We start from the raw sequence: 24624 nt of genomic DNA on the forward strand, positions 1-24624 counted from the left end.
GCCGCCGCCCCCCCGCCGCCCCCCGCCCCTTTGTGCCGCCGCCGCCGTCGCGACCGCAGCGATCGCGGGAGCGGCGCGAGCGGCGGGGACCCCCCGGGCCCCCCCGCCCCCCCCGGGGTCCCCCCGGACCCCCGACCCCCGGCTCGGTGAGTGCGGGGCCGGGGCGGGCGGGGGGCGGCGGGCCCGGCGCGGTGAATATGCAATGGCGTAATTAGCATAATTTATATATTTATGATAAAGAGCGGTGGGGGGGCGGGGAGGGGAGAAAACGGCGGAAAACGGGGGACAGCGGGGGGGGCAGCGGGATTTGGGGGGGAAAGGGAGGTCAGGGGAGGTTTGGAGGGGCAGAGGGGCTCGGAAGGAGCCGTGGGGCCGGGGGGAGAATTGGGGAGAACTGGGAGGAACTGGGGAGAAACGCGGAGGCACTGGGGGGGGCACGGGGAAGGATGGGGGCTGGGGGGGATTAGGGGGTGCCAGGGGGGGACCTCGGCTCAGGGGGATCTCTGGGGGAACCCCGGAATTGGGGGGTAGGGAAGGGGGAAGAGGGGCTGGAGAGCCCCGGGGCAGGGAAAGGGGGGGACTGGCGGGGGGGGCAGGAGGAATTGGGGCTGGGGGAGGTGAGGTTTGGGGTGCAGGAGAGGAGACACAGGGCGGGGGCTGGGGGCACTTTTGGGGTCCTGCCCGGAAAGGGCAAAGAGAGCCCGGGGTGGGAGGCGAGGGGGGCGCTGGGTCTGGGGGGGAGAGTGAGGAGAATTGGGGGGACACGAACGCGCTGAGGGGGGGCAGATGGGGGCACCAGAATGGGACACGAGGACTGGCGGGTACTGGGGGGACCTCGCACAAGTGGGGTCCCCAGGGGCACCCCCGGAATTGAGGGGGGGGTCCATGAAGGGGGTGCTGGAGAGCTGCGGGCAGGGAACGGGAGGGACTGCCCTGTTGGGGGGGGGGAATTTTTGGGGGCGGGGGGTGGATTTTGGGGTGTAGGAGAAGAGAAACAGCGCTGAGAGGGGCAGGGCATTGTTGGGGTCCTGCCGGGACCCCCGGGGGGAGTGGAAGGGGGGGAAGGAGGATTTGGGGGGGGAAAGACAGATTGGGGTGGGGGCTGTGGGGCAGAGGGGCTTGGAGGGGGGCGCTGGGTTTGTGGGGGAAACTGGGGGGACACAGAAATGGGGGTTGAGGAGTGCCAGGGGAAGCTCGGCGAAGTGGGGATCCCCCGGGACACCCCTCGGCTGTGGGGTCCAGGGAAGGGGAAGAGGGGCTGGAGAGCCCCCGGGGCAGGAAAAGGGGAGGATCGGGGACGGGGCAGGAAGAATTGGGGGTGTGGGCTGTGAGGTTTTGGGGTACAGGACAGGAGACACAGGGCGGGGGGGTGAGAACAGTTTTGGGGTTCTGCCCCAGGAGGACAAAGTGACCCCGGGGTGGGCACCAGGATTTGAGGGGGCAAAGGCAGTTTGGGGGACGGCAAGGGGGGGAGAGAGGCTTGGAGGGTCTGGGGGGGACACGAACCCACAGAGGGGGGCAGGTGGGGGTGGTGAGGATCAGGGGTTGCTGGGGGGACTTTGGCTAAGTGGGGGTCCCTGGGGGCACCCCGGAATTAGGGGGGTCTGGGAAATGGGAGGAGGGGGCTGGAGAGCCCCGGGGCAGGGAAAGGGGGGTGACTGCACAAGGTGGAGGGAGCAGGAGGAATTCGGGGATGAGTTTTGGGGTGCAGGAGAAGAGAAACAGGGCAGAGGAGGGCAGGACGTTATTGGGGTCCTGTTGGGATCCCCAGAGGGGAGGTGGTGAGATTTGAGAGGGGAAAGGCAGGGAAGGGGAAATTCAAGGGGGCTTCGGGGTTTGAGGGGCAAAGGAAGGTGGGGGTGGGTCCAAGGATATTTTGGGGTGCTGAAGAACAGCGGGGGGGGCTGTGAGGGTTTAGAGGGGACTGACCACCCTTTAGAGGGGGGCATTGCCCCCACAGCCACCCTGAGCTCCTCGTTTGGCAGTTTTGGGGTGGGGGCCTTCCCTGGATGCTGCACAGGGATGGGGGGCATGGGGGGTCCTCACCTTTGGAGGGGAGGAAGGGGGTGGGGCTGTGTTGTCCCGTGAACCCCCCAAACCTGTCTTCAGCACCTCCATCTGTGGCCATCTCGGGGTGACTCTTGTTCTTCAAGCCCTGCACCCCATATGAACCCCCCAAAGGAACAATGGGGGCACAGTACTGCCCACCCACCCCACTGATCCCACCCTATCCCTGCTGATCCCATTGATCCCATCCCACTGATCCCACCTGTCCCATTGATCCCACCTGTCCCATTGATCCCACCCTATCCCATTGATCCTGTTGATCCTATTGATCCCATCCCATTGATCTCATTGATAGCATTGATCCCATTGATCCCATCCCACTGATCCCACCTATCCCATCGATCCTGTTGATCCTATTGATCCCATCCCATCCCATTGATAGCATCGATCCCACTGATCCCATTGATAACATTGATCCCATCCCATTGATCCCATTGATCCCATTAGTCCCATTGATCCCATCCCATTTTCCCATTGATAGCATTGATCCCATCTATCCCATTGTTCCCATCTCATCCCATTGATCCCATTAACCCCATCCCTCCCTGTGGGATGTAGGTCCAGGGGGGTCCCATGCCCCCCCAAACCCCCCATGCTGCCCCTCCAGGCTGTCCTGTGTCCTCTGGGGCACTTCAGGACATGGGGTCGGTGCTCCAGGTTCTGTTTTGGGGGGGGCAAACTCTGCTCCTGGCCTTGGCAGGGGATTGCAATCTCAGAAATAAAAAATCCTGGGAAGTCTCTGCAAGCTGATCCCGCTGCTCCCAGTGCCAGGGGTTCACATTCCCAACAGGCAGCAGAGCCAGGGACACCCCAACACTGCCAGAAACGCTGGGGGTTTGATTTAGGATCGGGATTTTGCCCCCAAAAGTGGGGAGGAAATCAGGGATTAAGGAATTCCACCCAGGCCACATGGCCCAGGGCTGGGTTCCTGCATTTTATTTGGGAAAAACACGGCAAAACCAGGGAAAATTGCACCTTTTTAATGGTGCAAAAAGGATTTTCAGTACATGGGCATTACTGGCAGGAAACCTTTGGCCAACTGGTCTGGAGTTTTCCCTGTTTTCCAGCAGTTTTGGGGCCCCTCTGCAGGGCATTTCCTCTCTGATGGAGTGATGATACTATTATTATTATTATTATTATTATTATTATTATTATTATTATTATTATTATTATTATCCCCTGGATTTTGGGGGTCATGGTTCTGGCACCTGGCTGAACAATTCTGCTTAATTATTTCCCCCCCACCCCCAAACTCCCCTTTTCCTGGGCTTTTCCCTGGGTTTGGAAGATTATGGACAGTGAATGAGCTTTCCCAAATTTTCCTTTGGAATTTGGCTGCCCCCAGTCTGGGGCTTTCCAGATGTGAATCCTGTTGGAGGTGGATGGATTTGGGGTATTTTGGGGGCGACATCTCATCCCCTGCCCCAGCTCGTCCATCTGTAAATGCCATAAAACCTTAAAAGACATCAAATTTAGAGGGAAGGAAGAATTTTGGGGGAATTATTCCCTCCAGGAATGAATCCAGGATAACAGCAGTGAGGAGTTTGTGAGTCCAAAGTCTCCCCTGCTCAGGTTTAACTCATCCTTGGGGTTTCTCACCTGGGCAAACTCCATTTTCCACCTTATTTTGGATCCATCTCTGCCTCATCAACACTTAATTAATGTGGAAATTAAATCCACATGGAGACTGGGAGCATCCAAAATATCCTTCTCTCACCTTTTTCCCCCTCTTTCTTTATTTTTTAATATTTTTATTATTATTTTATGCATTTTCTTGCCTTCCCTCCATCTGTTGCTCGGTGGCTGCGCCTCCCTGCCTGCCCTCGCCACCATCTGGATAAATCATTTGTCGCATTAAATGCCAAAAAATACCCCAAAAAGTGTGAAAAACGGGATCTGTGACAGGGAAAGGATCCCGCTCCCAGATCCAGAGCTGGATGCCCACCTGCATCCAGCCTGGAATTACAATTAATTTTGTCTCATTAATTAGTCTCTCCCGCTCTTCCTTCCCTCCTGGGTTATGTGTGTCTCCTCCCACCCGCAGCAAGGAGAGAAATCCAAGGATTTTGGGGATCTTGTGCCCTGCTCAGCCTTTTGCTGCTCCATAAATCCAGTTTGGCTGCTTGGTTTGGACTGGGATGGATTATGGAAAGGTTCTGTGTTCCTTGTGTCCCCAGAGTCCCAGAAAACCCCACACATCCCTGAACTTTTCCTCTTTCTCCTGACTGAGTTGCCTTTTCCCAAAATCCCTCCATCCTTTGGGAGCAGCAGTGGAGGAAGGGGGGGATCCTGGTGCTCCCTGTGTTTTTGGGGAGCATTGGAGCAGCCAGAGCTCGGCACCGGAACAGCTCCGGGTTTTGTGTCCCTCCAGGCCAAACCCAAGGACCCCAAAACTCGGAGGAGCCCAAGGAGCCGGAGCCCAGACACCCCAAAACCTGCAGAGCCAGAGCCTGGACACCCTGAAACCCCGAGAGCCAGAGCACAGAATTCCAGAGAGCTGCAGCCAGGACACCAGAGACCCGGAGCCCTGAAACCTGGGAGCCCCGAAATCCAGAGAGCCCAGAATCCCAGGGCCCATCAGCCCATCCCGGGGGGCAGGACACACATCCAGCCCTGTGTCCGGCCAGGAGGGTCCCTCACCCCAGAGCAAACAGTGGGTGAGTACCTGGGACCCCCAGAATCCCATGGGATTCCCTTTCCTTCCTTTCCCCCTTCCCATTCCCCCTTTTCCCTTCCCATTTGGGGTCCTGGTTTGGGCTCAGCTGTTGAAGCCCCTGTGTGATGGGTGGGGGAGGTGGGAAGGGATGCTGATCCCACCTGCAGGAGGCAGGAACAGAAGCTCTCCCACCTCTTCCAGCCTCAGGTGTAGGAAAGAGCTGCCCCAGGCCTTTGGGATGTCAGGGGAGCAGGAGGGGCTCCCCCAGATCTCTGGCAGCTCCCTGGGGCAGGTGAATCCCACCTGGGGGGTGAATCCAGAGCCCTCCCCCCTATGACTCCTGTCACCTGCTGAAGGAAGAGTCCCCAACAATTCAGGCTCCCTCAGGAAGCACCAGGGACTTGGGAGGGCAGCCAGGTGTGACCTGGAGATTTGGGGACCCGCTTTGGGCTCCGGAGAGGTGGTTTCACCTGGCCCATCCCTGGTTTTTAGGGTTTCTGAGGGGCTGAGAGGGGGAGAGAGGGACCCCAGACAGCCCCAGGCCCTCACCCAGGTGGTGACAGCCCGTCCTTGTCCCCTCTTGCAGCATGTGGCAGCTGTGACTGTCCCCAGCTGTGCCAGGTCACCATGGAGCCGTGCCCGGCGCAGCCCCAGGAGGCTCTGCTGACGGTCAATGAGCAGGTACAGCCCCCCCTGCCCCCCAACACGGCCCGGGGGTGACACCCCCAGGGGCTGAAACACCTGCAGGGAATTTGAGAGCCTCACCTGGCCCTGCACCGCCTGTGGGGCTGGAGGGGACACTCAGGTGTGGGGTGTGGGCTCTGTTTTGGGGTGCTGTGGATGTGGGGATGATGCAGGTGGGGGGTACCCACTGTGTTTTGGGGTGCTGCAGGTCTGGGGGTACCAGCTTGATGGGTTAATACAGGCTCAGGTGGAACAGCCAGCTTTAATTAATCATTAATTAATGCCCCTGTGGGGAGTTTTACCCTCTCTGATGTAACACTGTGGTCACCCCCAGTCCTCAGGGCCGGGCCCAGAAATGAGTCTGGGGGCACTTTGGGGGCTGTGATGGTTCCTGGCCCTGCTGGGACCCTCCGAGGGGCTGAGCCAGCCCTGCCCCAGCAGGAGTGGGAATGGATCTCCTTGAACCCCATTTTCCATTTCATGGCCCCATTTACCCCTCAGGACATCATTTACCATTGCAGAACCCCATTTATTCCCTTTTAGGGGCACATTTCAGGAACCCATTTACCCTTCCAGGACCCCATTTATTCCCTGAGGATCCTTTTTCTCTTCCAGGACCGCATTTACCCCTTCAGGGCCACACTCGGGAATAGGAATGTCCCTCGGGAAAGGGAATGTCCCTTGGGAATGGGAATGTCCTTGGGAGTCGGAATGGCCCAACACCTCCCAGGGCGGGTCTGAGGGAGTTTTCCAGTTGTGAAAGGCAGGACCTGCCTGATGGATGAGGAACCCAGTCCCTGCGGGATGAGGAACCCAGTCCCAGTGGGATGAGGGACCCAGTCCTGGTGGGATCTGAAACCCAGTCCCGGTGGAATGAGGAGCCCAATCCCATCGGGATAAGGAGCCAAATCCCATCGGGATAAGGATCCAAATCCCAGCGAGATGAGGATCCCAATCCCAGCGGGATAAGGAGCCAAATCCCATCGATATAAGGATCCCAATCCCATTGGGATAAGGATCCCAATCCCAGCAGGATAAGGATCCCAATCCCAGCGGGATAAGGAGCCAAATCCCATCGGGATAAGGATCCCAATCCCAGCGGGATAAGGAGCTCAATCCCAGCGGGATAAGGAGCTCAGTCCCAGCGGGATAAGGAGCCCAATCCCAGCGGGATAAGGAGCTCAGTCCCAGCGGGATAAGGAGCTCAGTCCCAGCGGGATAAGGAGCTCAGTCCCAGCGGGATAAGGAGCCCAATCCCATCGGGATAAGGAGCCCAATCCCAGCGGGATAAGGAGCTCAGTCCCAGCGGGATAAGGAGCCCAATCCCATCGGGATAAGGATCCCAATCCCAGCGGGATAAGGAGCCCAATCCCATCGGGATAAGGAGCTCAATCCCAGCGGGATAAGGATCCCAATCCCATCGGGATAAGGATCCCAATCCCATCGGGATAAGGATCCCAATCCCATCGGGATAAGGATCCCAGTCCCAGGGGGATAAGGAGCCCAATCCCAGCGGGATAAGGATCCCAATCCCAGGGGGATAAGGAGCCCAATCCCATCGGGATAAGGAGCCCAATCCCACCCCTGCAGGGGCTGCTCCTCACGGCCTCTTCTCCCTCCTCTGGCTCCAGCCCCAGCACAAACCCGTCCCCTCCTCCCCGGGCTGGGCAGGGGGTACAAACCATTAACCCCGAACATTCCCTGCTCTCCCACCTCCCCCCGGCTCAGAACAGCCAAATCTCCCTGGATGGGGCTGATTTTCACCGAGGGGAGAGCGGGAGGAAAGGGGAGAGGGGGAAGAGGTGGACGGGAGATGCTCCAGAGCTGCAGAACACAAAACCAGGAGGCAATGACAGCTCAATTCCCCCTCCCCAGTGAGGCCCAAAGCCAGGAAAACCGAGAGCCTGGGACCCATCCTTTGAACCTTGCTGTGCTTGGAGGGTTCCCTGCTCTGCTCAGGGATCTCCTGCTCCTCACCAAGGTCTGGTGATCTTTCCCTGGTGCCACAGCCCTGCCCTCCAGTGCCACTGAACTCCCCAGCCAGGCTCTTCTAACAGCAGATCCAGAGCAAGCTGCTTTTGTAGGGCTGGGTTTGGGAGCTGCTGGAGCTGGGGTTTAATTCCCCCAGGGCACAGCCAGTCCAGTGTTTTGAGACAGGTACAGATCAGGTGATGTTTTCTAAAGTAAATCAGGTTAAATGTGTTCTCTAGCACTGGACACACTTCCATCTCCCACCTGTCAGCATTCCTTGGATTCCATGCACAGCCCATGGGGATCCATCCCTTTCCCTGTGAGAAAAACGAGGTTCACTCTCCTGATAAAATTTAAAAGTTTAGTAAAGGACAATAGGAGACAAAGACAATAAAGCGAAGTTTATCGGTCGGGTGCTTGGCATTCAGCCACACCTGTCACCTTGGAGACACCCTTTACATACTTTATCTATTGCATCATCCTGTTGCATATTCATAAACAATTATGCATATTTAAACGTTTCCCTGAACTAGTTGACACATTCCAAGAAGTGTTTAGCGTGGCTCCTCCTCGAGTCCGCCTTTTGGAGCGTGCACATTTCCTGGCTGTGGTTTCAGTCCGTTCTTTTATCACCTCCAGCCTGGGTTTTGGTCCATTCTTTCCACAGCCAGTGGGTGCTGATAGTTGATAAGTGCTGATATCAGTAGCAGGGGTCTCAGTACATTTGGTGGATGTTATCCAGCCAAGCTCACTTACCACAAGCATAACTACATCATCTTTTTCACTACTATGTCTAAGTTTAGTTAATAGCAGAAATAAAAACTATGTAGCAAAGTTACTTTAACATTATACACACAGCATCCACTTTCATATTTGTGAATTATAATATTTATATTATAATTATATATTATATTATAATTCTACATATTATAATATGTGTTTATAACAGCTGCACCTCCAGTTCCGTGCTGAGGTAAGATAAAGTCACAAACCCTCCCAGGACACCTGGTGGCAGCCCCAGCATTCCCTTGGATCCAGCCCTATCACATGGGGACAGCTGGGAAGGCGTTTGCCCATCTGGACACACCCAAACTGGTCCTTGTGGAATATTTGGCTGGTGGGAGATCCAGGGATCAGGGAGCTTTTTCCCTGGAATTGCAGGCCCTGGGAGATGGGAATGGCACAGGACAGCCCCATCTGCATCACCCCCAACTGGGATAACCCAATGTGTCCTGGATAAAAGTTCTTGGGTTGGGATGATCTAGCATGTCCTGGATAACAATTCCCAGCTCCAGGATACTCCCGTGGGCTCAGCTGCCAAAAAAGTGGGATAAATCAAACTCTTAACACTATTTTTAGTCCTAGAAAACAGCCCTGCTTTATTCACTCCCCAAACTCACCCCTCCCATACACTTCAAAGCTTTTCACTATTTCTACATTTTACCTAACAAAGAAATTCATATCCATTGGCTATAAATTACAGAACTGACATTAATTAGCATTCTATCCTCTATTGGTTATTGATTCGAATTCTTGTGCTGATTAATTCTCATTTTCAGTTGATTGCTTTTTCCTTGCTAGGGAGACTTTCAGTTCAGCTGTGAACTGTCTGTGCCTCTTCTTTATCTCTGGGTTCTGCAGAATGTCCTTGTGCTCTGTAAATCCTGCATTCCTCACATCCAATTCCAGCAAAAACATCTCCCTCTCCCAGGCTTTGTTTATTGAAAAGTATCAAGGTTTGTTCAGCAAAATTCAAAGTTTCAGTGATTTTCCCAAACTGGGCTCCCAAAATAGCAGCTCATGACAAACCTTGCTAAGTGCTGGCTGCAGTGGAACTGTGGCACTGCTTGTGATTAATGAAAGCCATTAATTAGAAAAGTTAATTAAAACGATTAATTAGGAAAGTTATATTTCCAGCAGAGAGGCACAGTTTGTAAATGGTTCAGGAAGGGTTGGGTGGGAGCTGGGAAGAGATTTCCTTGTGTTTGATCCCTGTTCCCTTTGCAGTCCTGTCCCTCCTCTGCTCTGGAATGGGCCCTCAGGACATTTCCCTGTGTTTTGTCAAGGTTATTTCATTCCCTTGTTCATATCTCTGAAAAATTCAGCCAAATCACCACAAATCTAAAGCCTTCTAAGGCAAAACTGATACAAATTCCTTCAATTGCGTGATTCCAAATATTCATTAATGCTGGTACCAACTCCCAGGGTTAATTTGGTTCAATTCCCTGATTTTCAATTAGTTGAGACAAATTTATACATAAGATAAATGTACATTTAACCTAAGAGAAAATTACAATCTTTTCCCAAACCATTATTATTTTCCAGTAAGAAAAGACAAAATCAACTTAGCAAAAAATCAAACTGACAGCACATAAAATAATCTGGTTTATATAATCCCAGTAATATTTAGTTACCCAATAAGTTGCCCACAATAAAAACAAATCAACAGTTGGTATTATTAAATTGATAATACAGGCAGTTATTTTGGGGACAGTTAACAGTTTCATTGGTCCCACACAGCTCAAACAGGTCCTGTAAAAGGGAAAATTCAGGCCAGTTGTTAAAAAGCAGGAAAAGTCCATTGAGTGTTGATTCAATTCCCAGCTCCTTTTCTCCTCTGGCAGCTACAGGGTGAAACTCTAGCATGGGTGACTCTGGTAAAGCAAAAGGGCAGAGTGACCACCCCAAATCCTGGGATAATCTGGGAGCCTTCCCTGTAATCCCAGTGCTGTCCCCACCTGGGACATCAGAGCTGGAAAGGGGAATGTGCCACCAGTGCCCAAGGACCCTGTGGAAATCCCATCCTTTCAATCAGGAATTCTGATTTTCCCTCTTTTCTGCTGCCCTAAGGGAGCAGCCACCCCCCAGGCTGGCCCTCCCTGTGCCAGGTTTGTGTCCTGGACTTTGTGCCAGAGGAAACCTCACAGCAGCTCTGGGTCACACCAGGGACCCCACTGACCACTGCCCCACCCAAGGGACCCTCACTGACCACTGCCCCCCCCAGGGGTCCCCACTGACCACTGCCCCACCCAAGGGACCCCACTGACCACTGCCCCCCCCCCAGGGACCCCCACTGATCACTGCCCCACCCAAGGGACCCCCACTGACCACTGCACCCCACCCAAGGGACCCCACTGACCACTGCACCCCACCTAAGGGACCCCACTGACCACTGCACCCCACCTAAGGGACCCCACTGACCACTGCACCCCACCCAAGGGACCCCCACTGACCACTGACCACTGCCCCCCACCCAAGGGACCCCACTGACCACTGCCCCCCCCAGGGGACCCCCACTGACCACTGCCCCCCCCAGGGGACCCCCACTGACCACTGCACCCCACCCAAGGGACCCCCACTGACCACTGCACCCTCCCAAGGGACCCCCACTGACCACTGCCCCCCCCAGGGGACCCCCACTGATCACTGCACCCCACCCAAGGGACCCCACTGACCACTGCACCCCCCAGGGGACCCCACTGACCACTGCACCCCCCCAAGGGATCCTGGCACTGCCTGGCCAGCTCAGCGGGTTTAGGGGAGAGTTGTGTTTGCTCTGGTGTAAACGATGAGTTGGGTTTGCTCTGGGTTTAAGGATGAGTTGGGTTTGCTCTGGGTTTAGGGGATGAGTTGGGTTTGCTCTGGATTTAAGGATGAGTTGGGTTTGCTCTGGGTTTGGGGATGAGTTGGGTTTGCTCTGGTGTAAACGATGAGTTGGGTTTGCTCTGGGTTTAAGGATGAGTTGGGTTTGCTCTGGGTTTAGGGATGAGTTGGGTTTGCTCTGGGTTTAAGGATGAGTTGTGTTTGCTCTGGGTTTGGGGATGAGTTGGGTTTGCTCTGGGTTTAGGGGAGAGTTGGGTTTGCTCTGGTGTAAAGGATGAGTTGTGTTTGCTCTGGGTTTAAGGATGAGTTGGGTTTGCTCTGGGTTTAGGGGATGAGTTGGGTTTGCTCTGGTGTAAGGGATGAGTTGGGTTTGCTCTGGAGTAAAGGATGAGTTGGGTTTGCTCTGGGTTTAGGGGATGAGTTGGGTTTGCTCTGGGTTTAGGGATGAGTTGGGTTTGCTCTGGGTTTAGGGATGAGTTGGGTTTGCTCTGGGTTTAGGGATGAGTTGTGTTTGCTCTGGGTTTAGGGATGAGTTGGGTTTGCTCTGGGTTTAGGGGATGAGTTGGGTTTGCTCTGGGTTTAGGGATGAGTTGGGTTTGCTCTGGGTTTAAGGATGAGTTGGGTTTGCTCTGGGTTTAGGGATGAGTTGTGTTTGCTCTGGGTTTAGGGATGAGTTGGGTTTGCTCTGGGTTTAAGCATGAGTTGGGTTTGCTCTGGAGTAAAGGATGAGTTGGATTTGCTCTGGGTTTAAGGATGAGTTGGGTTTGCTCTGGGTTTAAGGATGAGTTGGATTTGCTCTGGGTTTAGGGGATGAGTTGGGTTTGCTCTGGGTTTGGGGATGAGTTGGGTTTGCTCTGGGTTTGGGGATGAGTTGGGTTTGCTCTGGAGTAAAGGATGAGTTGGGTTTGCTCTGGGTTTAAGGATGAGTTGGGTTTGCTCTGGGTTTAGGGATGAGTTGGGTTTGCTCTGGGTTTAAGGATGAGTTGGGTTTGCTCTGGTGTAAAGGATGAGTTGGATTTGCTCTGGGTTTAAGGATGAGTTGGGTTTGCTCTGGGTTTAAGGATGAGTTGGGTTTGCTCTGGAGTAAAGGATGAGTTGGATTTGCTCTGGGTTTAAGGATGAGTTGGGTTTGCTCTGGGTTTGGGGATGAGTTGGGTTTGCTCTGGGTTTAAGCATGAGTTGGGTTTGCTCTGGGTTTAAGGATGAGTTGGGTTTGCTCTGGAGTAAAGGATGAGTTGGGTTTGCTCTGGGTTTAAGGATGAGTTGGGTTTGCCCTGGGCCTTGCAGAGAAGCAGCTGTGACTCTCAGGACGTTCAGGAGGTGCTGGACCCTCTGAGGGTCAGTGTTTCTCTCCCATTTTCCCTCCCTGAGGGGCTGCTGGGCTTTCTCGGGGGAATCCTCCCAAAGCTCTGGGGCACAGCAGGAAACCTCAGTGGCTCTGATGTGCCCAGGCCACACCGAGACTGGAGCAGTGGAGAGAGTGAAGATCAGGCCAGGACCTCCCCAGCTTCCAGAACCTTCTGCCAGAGATTTCTGTCACTTCACCCTTGTCCAATCTTCCAGCTGCCGTTATCCCATGGGAAAACGTCTGGATTCTCAGAGTGATCCTGTCCCTGGCAGCAGTAAAATGTTCCAAGCAGCCCTGAATCCAGGGTAACCCAGGGTGTTGTTAATGGAATCCTTGGGCTGAATTAAGAGTGAAATTACACCCAATGACTGGGAATATAAATATAAATATAAATATAAATATAAATATAAATATAAATATAAATATAAATATAAATATAAATATAAATATAAATATAAATATAAATGTAGATACAGGATGTGGTTTAGAGCAATCTGGTTGCAATGGCGAGCAGGTTTGGATTGTTCTCATCTGTAGTAACATGGAAAGAAAACAAAAAAGAAGGAAGGGAAGGAAGGAAGGGAAGGAAGGGAAGGAAGGGGGGAGGGAGGGAGGGAGGGAGGGAGGGAGGGAGGGAGGGAGGGAGGGAGGAAGGAAGGAAGGAAGGAAGGAAGGAAGGAAGGAAGGAAGGAAGGAAGGAAGGAAGGAAGGAAGGAAGGAAGGAAGGAAGGAAGGAAGGAAGGAAGGAAGGAAGGAAGGAAGGAAGGAAGGAAGGAAGGAAGGAAGGAAGGAAGGAAGGAAGGAAGGAAGGAAGGAAGGAAGGAAGGAAGGAAGGAAGGAAGGAAGGAAGGAAGGAAGGAAGGAAGGAAGGAAGGAAGGAAGGAAGGAAGGAAGGAAGGAAGGAAGGAAGGAAGGAAGGAAGGAAGGAAGGAAGGAAGGAAGGGAAGGGAAGGGAAGGGAAGGGAAGGAAGGGAAGGAAAGGAAGGGACACAGGGGCTCAATTTCACCTTTAGGGCTCAGGTGAACATCCAGGAACCTCCTGGGCAGAGTTTTACCCTCTCTGATGTAACACCACGGTCACTCCCAGTCCTCGGGGCCGGACCCAGAAATGAGTCTGGGGGCATTTTGGGGGCTCCGATGGTTCCTGGCCCTGCTGGGACCCTCCGAGGACCTGAGCCAGCCCTGCCCCAGCGGGAGTGGGAATGGCCCAGCACCTCCGGGGGTGGGTCTGGGGCCTGGGAAAGGCAGGACTCGCCTGATAAAAGGCCCTGCCCGGCAGGATAAGGAGCCGAGTCCCGGCGGGATAAGGAGCCCAGTCCCGCCCCTGCAGGGGCTGCTCCTCACGGCCTCTTCTCCCTCCTCTGGCTCCAGCCCCAGCACAAACCCGTCCCCTCCTCCCCGGGCTGGGCGGAGGGTGCGGAGCGGCCCCGACCATGGCAGCGGCCCTTGGGCTCCTGGCCATGAGCATCCCGGTCCCTGCCAGGCTCCTGCAGGTGCGGGGGGAGCGGCTCTGCTTGGGGGTGCTGCAGGTTCGGGGTGCTGCAGGTTTAGGGGTGCTGCAGGTTTGGGGGTGCTGCAGGTTTGGGGGTTTTGCTGCAGGTTCGGGGTGCTGCAGGTTCGGGGGTTTTGCTGCAGGTTTGGGGGTGCTGCAGGTTTGGGGGTGCTGCAGGTTTGGGGGTTTTGCTGTAGGTTCGGGGGTGCTGCAGGTTCGGGGTGCTGCAGGTTTGGGGGTTTTGCTGCAGGTTTGGGGGTTTTGCTGTAGGTTCGGGGGTGCTGCAGGTTTGGGGGTTTTGGTATAGGTTTGGGGGTGCTGCAGGTTCGGGGTGCTGTAGGTTTGGGGGTTTTGCTGCAGGTTCGGGGTGCTGTAGGTTCGGGGGTGCTGCAGGTTCGGGGGTTTTGCTGCAGGTTCGGGGGTTTTGCTGCAGGTTTGGGGGTGCTGGTTCTGTTCGGGGGTGCTGCAGTTTTGGGGGTTTTGGTGTAGGTTTGGGGGTGCTGCAGGTAAGGCCGTGCTTTAGGTGTGGGGGTGCTGTAAATCTGGGGGTGCTGCGAGCACTGGCAGCGTTTCACCTGCCCAAGGTGTCACCCGGGAGCGCCGCTGGGGTTGGGGTGCTGACAGCGAAGCACTGAGGGGTGGGGACCCCCCAGCCGTCCCTCCCTCCTCCAGCTTGCTCTGCACCCCAAAACAGGCGCTGTGAGGCGGGGGGGGCCTGGGGGACACGGCCGCGGGGTGACGTCCCTGGAGCTGATTTTGGGGTCCGTTTGCAGGTTATTGTCATGTCCGGCCATGAGACCATCCGGGTGCTGGAGGTGGGCGTGGATGGGGACCCCAAAACGGCCGGGGAGGGAGCGGGGGGGTCCCCGGCACAGGGGGGCCCCCCAGGTGTGGAGGACGCTCCCTCCAGCACCCCGAACTCGTCCGGCGGGGAGGCGGCAGGTGAGAGACCCCCCCCCCCCCACTTACCGGGATCGCTCCGAGCTCCATCCCCGGGTCTCTCCTTCCCGGGATCGCTCCCAGCTCCATCCCCGGGTCTCTCCTTCCCGGGATCGTTCCCAGCTCCATCCCCGGGTCTCTCTTTCCCGGGATCGCTCCCAGCTCCATCCCCGGGTCTCTCCCCGGGATCGCTCCCAGCTCCATCCCCGGGTCTCTCCCCGGGATCGCTCCCAGCTCCATCCCCGGGTCTCTCCCCGGGATCACTCCCAGCTCCATCCCCGGGTCTCTCTTTCCCGGGATCGGTCCCAGCTCCATCCCCGGGTCTCTCCTTCCCGGGATCGGTCCCAGCTCCATCCCCGGGTCTCCTTCCCGGGATCACTCCCAGCTCCATCCCCAGGAGCAGAGTGGGTGTCTGGGTTGTGTCACTCGAGCTGCTCCGCGGCCCTGCTGCAGATCCACCCTCACTCCCTCCCGAGAAACTCAAGTTTTGGGGAGATCCCACTTTGTTCCTCGCTGGTTTCTGGCCAGAGCCCCAAATCCTCCCGCGGGTGTATCCCAAATCCACCTGGACACGCACCTGTCCCATCTCCCGTCCCCTCTCCTGTCCGGGGAGGAGGAGGCACCGCACTGGTCCCGCTGTGGCTCACCCAGGTCCCTGCCCCTCCTGCGTCCCCTCCGCGGGCACTGACCCCACCTGAGGACACCTGTGGGGGGTGTTCACTCCCTGGGTGTGCAGAATTTGGGTGCCTCTCTCTCACCCCCGCCTGTTCCTCCCGCAGGTAAAGCCAAAGCAGCATCGCCCGCCCCCGTCCCCCCGAGCCAGCCCGGCGTGACCCACCTGGCCGTGCAGGCCACCCCACAGGTAACTGTCCCCAAGGGCTGGGGGGCGAGGGGGGGCCCCTGGGGAGGTGTCCGCAGAGAGGGGGTGGCCAGGTAAGGGGGACCCCTTTTGTCCCCCTACACAGAGGGGTCTCCACAGACCTGGGGGGGAAGGGAGGCCCCAGGTGCCCCTCATCTCCCTATGGAGAAGGGGCTCCATGTAAGGGGGAACCCCGGGGTAAAGGGGATCCTCCTGCCCCCCATCCCCCACAGATGGGGGTCAGCAGTAAGGGGGGACCCCCCTTTATACCCTCCAGAGCCGCATCTCCACAGCCCCCCAGTACCCCCCACTTAACAGAGATCCCCCCCATCTCCCCACGGAGAGGGGTTCACAGGTAAGGGGGGCTCCCCCTTTGCCTTCCCCCCTCCCCAGAGGTTCACCAGGGAGCCCCCCCTGGGTCCCCCTTCCCCAGGGGTTCCCCAGGTAGGGGGGCTCCCCCTTTACCCCCCCCAGAGGGATTCACCGGGGAGCTCCCCCTTTGCCCCCTCCCCAGAGGGGTGTCCCAGGCCGGGCGGGGGGGCCCCGTGGGGGATTCCCTGATGCTGAGCAGGGCGTTGATTTGTGTTTCTCTTTCAAATCTCATTTATCTCCGCAGGTGTTGGCTCAGGAAAGCTTAGCCACAGGTGTGACAGGAGTAATGGTTCCGGCAGGGACAGTTACTCAACCTCTTCTTATCCCCATCAGTATTGCAGGTCAGGTGACAGGCCAGCAGGCGCTGGCCCTGGTGACAATTCCCACAGCAACGCTCGCCGCGCTCCCGGGACTGACGCCGGCGGCACCCGCGGGGGCGATTTTCAAAGCGCCCGTAGCCAATCTCACAGGTAACCGCAGGTAACCGCGCACCTGCCCGGCCACCGCCACGAACCGGGCTGGAACGGGGACTTGGAGTGAAAAAGGTGCAGATTTGGGGCTGCAGCTGCAGGAAGGCTCTGAAATGGGCTCCACGTGTGGCACCTGGTGTGACTTTAGGGCTCCAGGTGTGGCACCTGGTGTGACTTTAGGGCTCCAGGTGTGGCACCTGGTGTGAATTTGGGGCTCCAGGTGTGGCACCTGGTGTGAATTTGGGGCTCCAGGTGTGGCACCTGGTGTGAATTTGGGGCTCCAGGTGTGGCACCTGGCTGCAGTAGGGGAGGTTGGAGCTCCTTTTGCCCCCTCCGCAACTCATCCTCAGCCCAAATCCAGCCCATCCCATCCGTGGGCATCAAGGTGAGGGGTTTCAGTATAAAAGGTGTAGATTTAGGATTGCAGGTGAAGCACCTGTTCTGAAAAGGGCTTGAATTTGGGAGATTTGAGACTAAAAAGTCCAAATTCTGGCCTCCAGGTGTGGTACCTGCCTGAAACAGGTGACCTTTGGGCTCTCCTTGTCCCCTCCTTAATTCATCCTCCCCCAGCTCAGCCCTAATCCAGGTTGTGTTCACCTGCAGGGGTCTGAATTGGGCTTGATTTTGGGGAATCGGAGTATGAAAGGTGCAGATTTGGGGCTCCAGGTGTGGCACTGGGTGCAGATTTGGGGCTCCAGGTGTGACACCGGGTGCAGATTTGGGTGCTCCAGGTGTGGCACCGGGTGCAGATTTGGGGCTCCAGGTGTGACACCGGGTGCAGATTTGGGGCTCCAGGTGTGGCACCGGGTGCAGATTTGGGGCTCCAGGTGTGGCACCGGGTGCAGATTTGGGGCTCCAGGTGAAGCAGGCGAGGGGGGAGAGCTGCAGGTGGGAGACTGGGGGATGGACCCCCAACTCGTGGGGGCTCTTAGGGCCGCTGTGCCGGGTGTGTGCGGGGTCATTCGGGGTTCCCTGGGTGCTCCCCGCTCTGTGCTGCAGCAGAGGGAGGGGCCGGGCGGGGGAGGGGACACGGGCGCGGTGTCACCGGTGCCACCCCACTCACGGTGTCTCCGTCTCTCCGCAGCCGCCGCCGTGCTCAGCCCCGCCATCCCGGCCATCCCGGCGGTCCCGGCGCCGCGGCCGCCCCCGCCGCCCCCGGGGCAGCCCCCGCTGCTGCCCCAGCCCCCCCCGGCGCCCACCCCCCCAAAGGACCCCCCGATGTCCGTCCAGCCCCCGATGTCCGTCCAGCCCCAGATCACCGGACTGGCCTTTAACCCCGGCATTGTAAGGACTGATCCCATCCCAGGGTCCAGCGGTCACGGGGAGCCCCGGGAATTCCAGGGCCATATCCCAGCCTCAGTTTCCCCAGGCAGGATCCCACTCTCAGTCTCCACATGGGAGATTGTGACCTCCATGTCCCTGGAGAGGACCCCTGCCATGGTTTCTCAGGACAAGATCCCAGTCTGTTTCCCAGGTGGGATCCCAGCCTCAGTTTCCCCAGGCAACATTCCATCTTCAGTTTCCCTGTGCACGATCCCAGCCTGTTTTTATGTGCAAGATCCTGGCCTCAGTTTCCCCAGACACAATCCCAGCCTCGGTTTCCTGGGGCAAGATCCCTGCCTCAGTTTCCCTGGGCAGGATTCCCATCTCAGTTTCCCTGAACACAATCCCAGCCTCAGTTTCCCCATCCCAACAAGCTGCAGCTCTGCTTTGGGCAGCTCCCAGGGGATGGAATTATGGATATAGGGACCCCCAGGGACTCCAGTGGCCACTGGGAATGGGGGGGGCGATCTGGGGGGGTCCCGGTGGCCCCCACTGCCCCAGCTCTGACCCCATTTCTGTCCCACAGCTCACGGCGGCTCTGGGGGCGCAGCCACAGATCCTGGGGTCCCTCAGTGCCCCCCCTGTGATTGCCAACCCCCTCCCCAGCGTGCAGGGGATCCCAGGACAGCTCCTGACCAACACCCAGGGCCAGGTACTGCAGGGGGGGCCCCCTGTCCCCCCCAGGGGTTGTGTCACCTGGGGAGGGGGTCCCGGCTGTTCCCAGTGTTGTGTCCCCCCCCACAAGGTGGGTATCTTGGGGTCCCTCAGCGCTGTGTCCCCCCCCCAGGTGATCGGGACCCTGCCGTGGGTCGTGGCCCCCCCCGGGGTGGCCGCAGCAGCCCCGGCGCCGGCCCCCCCCAGCCTGCAGGTGACACCGGTGACACCGCAGCTGCTGCTCAACGCGCAGGGCCAGGTCATCGCCACGCTGGCCACGGGGGCCACGCTGGCCACGGGGGCCACTCTGACCACAGGGGCCACTCTGACCACGGGGGCCACGCTGGCCACCACCCCCCCTGCACCAGCCCCCGGCAAGAAGAACGGGCCAGCCGAGCCCCCCATCAAGAGCGAGGTGAGCCCACACCCCTGAGCCCCCCTGAGCCCCCCAGGCTCCCCCTGCCAGTGAGGTGGGGCGCGGCTGGGGGGGTGGCAGTGTCCCCAGCCAAGGGACTTTGGGAGCAGGGGAGCAGCTTTGGGACCCCCATGTGCCTTTGGGACCCCCGTGTGCCTTTGGGACCCTCTGTGTGCCTTTGGGACCCCCATGTGCCTTTGGGACCCGGCCACATGACCTTGAGGGAGACAGAAGCACCTTTGGGACGTGGCCAGGTGGCTTTGGGACACCATGACCATTGCTGGGACCTGGCTGTGTTGTTTTAGGGAGATATGAGCCCCATTTTGTTTTGGGGGGCACTCCTGGGTCCTGGTTGTGTGGCTTTGGGAACCCGTGAGCACCTCTGGGCTTTGCCCACGTGGCTTTGGGGCCCAGCCAGGTGGATTTAGGAGCCCATGAGCACCTTGCAGACCGGCTGTGTGGCTGTGGGGACACAGGAGCACCTTTGGGTCCTGGCCATGTGGCTTTGGGACTCCAGGAGTACCCCCAGGCCATGCCCCCTCCTGCCCCAGCGCTGTCCCATGGTCACCCTGTCCCCCTCCTGGTGCCACCAGCTCTCTCCGTGGGATGTGCCCCATGGGGGGGAGCTGCCTGTCCCCCCCAGGTCACCCCCAGATCCCCCCCAGGTCCAGCCCATCCAGCCGGCCCCGGCCGGGGTGGGGATGAGCCCCACGCCCGTGGGCAAGGTGTCACCGTCCCCGGTGCCCATCACGTGCTCCGAGACCCCCACCGTGAGCCAGCTGGTGTCCAGTGAGTCACTGGGAGCACTGGGAGGAGATTACGGGGGCTGCGAGAGGGACAGTGGGCTGTGGGCTCCATGGGAATAATGGGGTCTGGGATCCACTGGAAAGAGGGATAGCAGGAACTGGGATCCACTGGGAAGAGGGATAGCAGGACCTGGGATCCACTGGGAAGAGGGATAGCAGGAACTGGGATCCACTGGGAAGAGGGATAGCAGGAACTGGGATCCACTGGAAAGAGGGATAGCAGGAACTGGGATCCACTGGGAAGAAGGATAATGGGGGTCTGGGACCCCTGGAAAGAGGGATAACAGGGACTGGGGTCCCCTGGTAATAATGGGATCTGGGAAATGTTGGGAAGAGAGAGATCAGAGTTAGGGATCCCTGAGAAGAGAAAAAACAAAGTATGGGATCTCTGGGAAGAGAGATAAGAGGGACTGTGGGAAAAGGGATAATGGGGGTCAAGAATCCCTGGGCAGAGGAATAATGGGAAATGGGAAGAGGGATAACAGGGCATGAGGTCTTCTGGGATTAAGAGTTCCAGGGAATCACTGGGAAGAGGGAACGCTGTGTCTGGGGTCTTTGGGAAAAGGGGTAACAGGGTCTGGGCTCCCCTGGAAAGAGGGATAACAAGGTCTGGGATCGCTGGGAGAGGGATTTCTGGGGCTGGGGTCCCCTGGGAACAGCAGGCTCCCCGGGCACAGGGATAACAGGGCTCACAGCCCCCCGTGCCCCCCAGAGCCCCCTGCCCCACCCAGCACAGAGGAGGACGGGATCAACCTGGAAGAAATCCGGGAATTCGCCAAGAACTTCAAACTGCGGCGCCTCTCGCTGGGGCTGACCCAGACCCAGGTGGGGCAGGCCCTGACGGCCACCGAGGGCCCCGCCTACAGCCAGTCGGCCATCTGCAGGTAATGGCACCTGTGGGGACACCTGTGGGGACACCTGTGGGGCCATCTGCAGGTAATGGCACCTGTGGGGACATCTGGGGGGACATCTGGGGGTAATGGCACCTGTGGGGACACCTGTGGGGACATCTGCAGGTAATGGCACCTGTGGGGACACCTGTGGGGACATCTGGGGGTAATGGCACCTGTGGGGACACCTGTGGGGACACCTGGGGGTAATGGCACCTGTGGGGACATCTGGGGGGACATCTGCAGGTAATGGCACCTGTGGGGACACCTGTGGGGACATCTGTGGGGACATCTGGGGGTAATGGCACCTGTGGGGACAGGTGTGGGGACATCTGCAGGTAATGGCACCTGTGGGGACACCTGTGGGGACATCTGGGGGTAATGGCACCTGTGGGGACACCTGTGGGGACATCAGGAGGTAATGGCACCTGTGGGGACAGGTGTGGGGACATCTGCAGGTAACGGCACCTGTGGGGACAGGGCCACCTGCAGGCAAACACCTGTCACCTGCAGGGACAGGACAGGGCCACCTGCAGTAAGGGGACACTACGGTGACAGGGCTGGATATGGGGCAGGCCCGGGGGGGGTACAGGAAAAGGAAACAAGTGGAAAAAATGGAAAATAGAGGGAAGGGAGAATTGGAGAGCAGGAAGAAAACAGGAGGAAAGGAAGGAACTTGGAGAGGAGGAAAATTGTGGGAAACAAGGAAAAGCAAAATGGCAGGAAAGTGGAGAAAAGGAGGAAAATGGGGGAAAGGAAAGTTGGGGAAAGGGAGGAGAGGTGGAGGAAGGGGGAGCTGGAGAAAAAGGAAAATGGGAAGAAGAGGAAAATGGGGCACAGGAGGAAACAGAAAAGGAAGAAAATGGGGCAAAGGATGTTGGGCACTGCTCCCTCCTCACTGTCACACCCCCAGTCCCAGCCTGCCGTGCCCCTGTCCCCCATCCCTGGGGGCCTTCCATGTCCCCCACATCCCCTCAGGTTTGAGAAGCTGGACATCACCTCCAGGACATCCTGGAGTGTCCCCTGAGTGTCCCCTGAGTGTCCCCTGAGTGTCCCCACGTCCCCACAGGTTTGAGAAGCTGGACATCACCTCCAGGACATCCTGGAGTGTCCCCTGAGTGTCCCCTGAGTGTCCCCTGAGTGTCCCCACGTCCCCGCAGGTTCGAGAAGCTGGACATCACGCCCAAGAGCGCGCAGAAGCTGAAGCCGGTGCTGGAGAAGTGGCTGCGGGAGGCGGAGCAGCGGCAGCGCGAGGGGCAGCAGCACCTGCTGGAGTTTGTGGGGGGCGAGCCGGGCAAGAAGCGCAAACGCCGCACGTCCTTCACGCCGCAGGCGCTGGAGGCCCTGAACGCGCACTTCGAGCGCAACGCGCTGCCCACGGGCGCCGAGATCACGCGCATCGCGCAGGAGCTGCGCTACGAGCGCGAGGTCGTGCGCGTCTGGTTCTGCAACCGCCGCCAGACCCTCAAGAACACCAGCAAGCTCAACGTCTTCCACGTGCCCTGAGCCACGGAACGCCCCGTGCCAGCCCGGCCTCCTGCCATCTGCACTTTGGCCGCTGGTTCTGTCCCTCCACCGCCGCGCCCGCACCTGTGTCCACCGTCAGCATCTCCCAGTGCCCTAAACTGGGAGTGCTGGGAGCTCCCCTGTGTCCCCCCAACCTCCAGCCATCAGCACTTTGGCCACTGGTTCTGTCCCTCTGCCACGTGGTTCCCTGCACCACCACACCCAGACCTGTGTCCACCTCACCTGTACCTGTGTCCTCCTCATCTGTACCTGTGTCCTCCTCACCAGTGCCTGTGTCCACCTCACCTCTACCTGTGTCCACCTCACCTGTACCTGTGTCCACCTCGCCTGTACCTGTGTCCTCCTCACCTCTACCTGTGTCCTCCTCACCTGTGCCTGTGTCCACCTCACCTCTACCTGTGTCCTCCTCACCTGTACCTGTGTCCTCCTCACCTCTACCTGTGTCCTCCTCACCTCTACCTGTGTCCTCCTCACCTGTACCTGTGTCCTCCTCACCTCTACCTGTGTCCACCTCACCTGTGCCTGTGTCCTCCTCACCTGTGCCTGTGTCCACCTCACCTGTGCCTGTGTCCACCTCACCTGTACCTGTGTCCTCCTCACCTGTGCCTGTGTCCTCCTCACCTGTACCTGTGTCCACCTCACTTGTACCTGTGTCCACCTCACCTGTGCCTGTGTCCACCTCACCTGTACCTGTGTCCACCTCACCTGTGCCTGTGTCCTCCTCACCTGTACCTGTGTCCTCCTCACCTGTGCCTGTGTCCTCCTCACCTCTACCTGTGTCCACCTCACCTGTGCCTGTGTCCTCCTCATCTGTACCTGTGTCCTCCTCACCTGTACCTGTGTCCACCTCACCTGTACCTGTGTCCTCCTCACCTCTACCTGTGTCCACCTCACCTGTACCTGTGTCCTCCTCACCTGTACCTGTGTCCAACACTCAATGTCTTCCACACACTCTGAACTGGGAGCGCTGGGAACATCCCAGTTCCCAGTCACAGGCCCCCACAACCACCTGCCGTCAGCACTTTGGCCATTGACTTTGTCCCTTTGGCCACGGATTTTGTCCCTCTGCCCCCGTGCCTGTACCTGTGCCCACCTGTGTCTGTCTGTGTCCCCCGTTCCCTCCTCGTCACACACGATCCGAGCGTGTTTATGTCGCACCTCCCCCGGCTGTGAGACATGTGGTGACAGACCTGACCCCCCCCCAGTGTCACACACCCACCCAAAATCAGTGATTTCCATTTTTCTGGGTTTTGCCCTTTTTCCTGTGTTCCTGAGGTGATGTTACAGCTCACTGGGGGTGACCCCAAATTTTTGTCACCCCCGCGCTGGTTTTGCGGGTCCCCCACTTCCTGAGGGGCTTCTGGGGGTGATCCCCCAGCTTGGGGACATCCCGTGGGTGGATTTTGGGGACATCACCCCCGGGTTTGGGGGGCGTGAACCCCAAAACAGAGGCAGTGCCCCTTCCCCACCCCCGCGCCCTGAGCCTGGGGGGCTCCAGCCCCCCCCGGGAGCAATGGGAGCTTTGGGGGGCACGGGGGGCCCGCTGGGGCCGCGGCAGACTGATGCACTTGATGTAGTGGTGTGAAATAAACAGTATTTTTCTTTTTTCTTTTCCTTTCCCATTTTTTCAAGATTTCTGGGGGACGGGGGGTTTTTCCTCCTCCTCCTCGGTACCCCGGCTGAGGCGGGCGCAGCTCCGCGCACGCCTGAGGCAGGAGCGGGACTCGAACCCGCGGTCCCCTGGAGGCGCCGCACGGAGCCGAGAGCCGCCCGCCGCCGCGGCCACACCCCCCAGCCAATCCCCGAGCGGTCTGCCCGGAGCGGAGCTTTCTATTGGTTCCTGTGGCCGCCCTTCACGCGACAAGGCGCTGTTCCATTGGCTGAGCGCGGCGGAGGGGCGGGGCCACGCCCCCAGCGGCCGGGGCGGGGCCGCCGCCTCCATCTTGGCGGAGCGGCGCGTTTGGGGGTCCCGGCCCGGAGCGGGGGGGGGCCGGGCCCGGAGCGGGACGGGCCGGCTCAGATCAGGGGGTCCCGGCCCGCACTGGGGGGCTCCGGCCCGGACTGGGGGGTCCCGGCCTAGATTGGGGCGTACCAGCCCGGACTGGGGGGGTCCCAGCCACGACTGGGGCGTACCAGCCCGGACCGAGCGGCCAGGGCGGTGTAGGGTTTGGGGGGTCCCTGTGGGTGCAGCCCCTGAAGGGGAGGGGAGAATTTGGGGGTCCCTGTGGGTGCAGCCCCCAGAGGGGAGGATTTGGGGGTCCCTGTGGGTGCAGCCCCAGAGGGGAGGATTTGGGGGTCCCTGTGGGTGCAGCCCCTGAAGGGGAGGATTTTGGGGGTCCCGCAGGTGCAGCCCCCAGAGGGAAGGGTTGGATTTTGGGGGTCCCTGTGGGTGCAGCCCCAGAGGGAAGGGTTGGATTTTGGGGGTCCCTGTGGGTGCAGACCCTGAAGGGGAGGATTTGGGGGTCCCTGTGGGTGCAGACCCTGAAGGGGAGGATTTGGGGGTCCCTGTGGGTGCAGCCCCCAGAGGGGAGGATTTCGGGGTCCCTGT

The 24624-nt window shown here is 58.5% G+C and overlaps 1 protein-coding gene and 1 long non-coding RNA gene across 2 annotated transcripts; one reads left to right on the plus strand and one right to left on the minus strand.

Annotated features, from left to right (window-relative positions):
- The first annotated feature begins 3353 nt into the window (after nt 1-3353).
- On the plus strand, nt 3354-22201 carry POU6F1 (POU class 6 homeobox 1). Its single transcript, XM_058861084.1, has 12 exons — nt 3354-4724; nt 5310-5404; nt 14595-14763; nt 15540-15622; nt 16236-16471; nt 17546-17639; nt 17671-17745; nt 18311-18436; nt 18572-18853; nt 19519-19642; nt 20372-20543; nt 21710-22201. The coding sequence occupies exons 1-12, from the start codon at nt 4088-4090 to the stop codon at nt 22053-22055; spliced, it is 2439 nt and encodes an 812-aa protein (XP_058717067.1). The 5' UTR covers nt 3354-4087; the 3' UTR covers nt 22056-22201.
- A 44-nt stretch (nt 22202-22245) lies between these two features.
- On the minus strand, nt 22246-23004 carry LOC131590881 (uncharacterized). The gene is made up of 5 exons (XR_009280215.1): nt 22893-23004; nt 22756-22829; nt 22536-22692; nt 22357-22493; nt 22246-22314 (listed from the first exon to the last, which is right to left on the minus strand). It is a non-coding gene; the product is annotated as an uncharacterized LOC131590881 (long non-coding RNA).
- Nucleotides 23005-24624: the final 1620 nt, after the last annotated feature.

Source organism: Poecile atricapillus, chromosome 35 (genome assembly GCF_030490865.1).
Source record: "Poecile atricapillus isolate bPoeAtr1 chromosome 35, bPoeAtr1.hap1, whole genome shotgun sequence".
NCBI lineage: Eukaryota > Metazoa > Chordata > Aves > Passeriformes > Paridae > Poecile > Poecile atricapillus.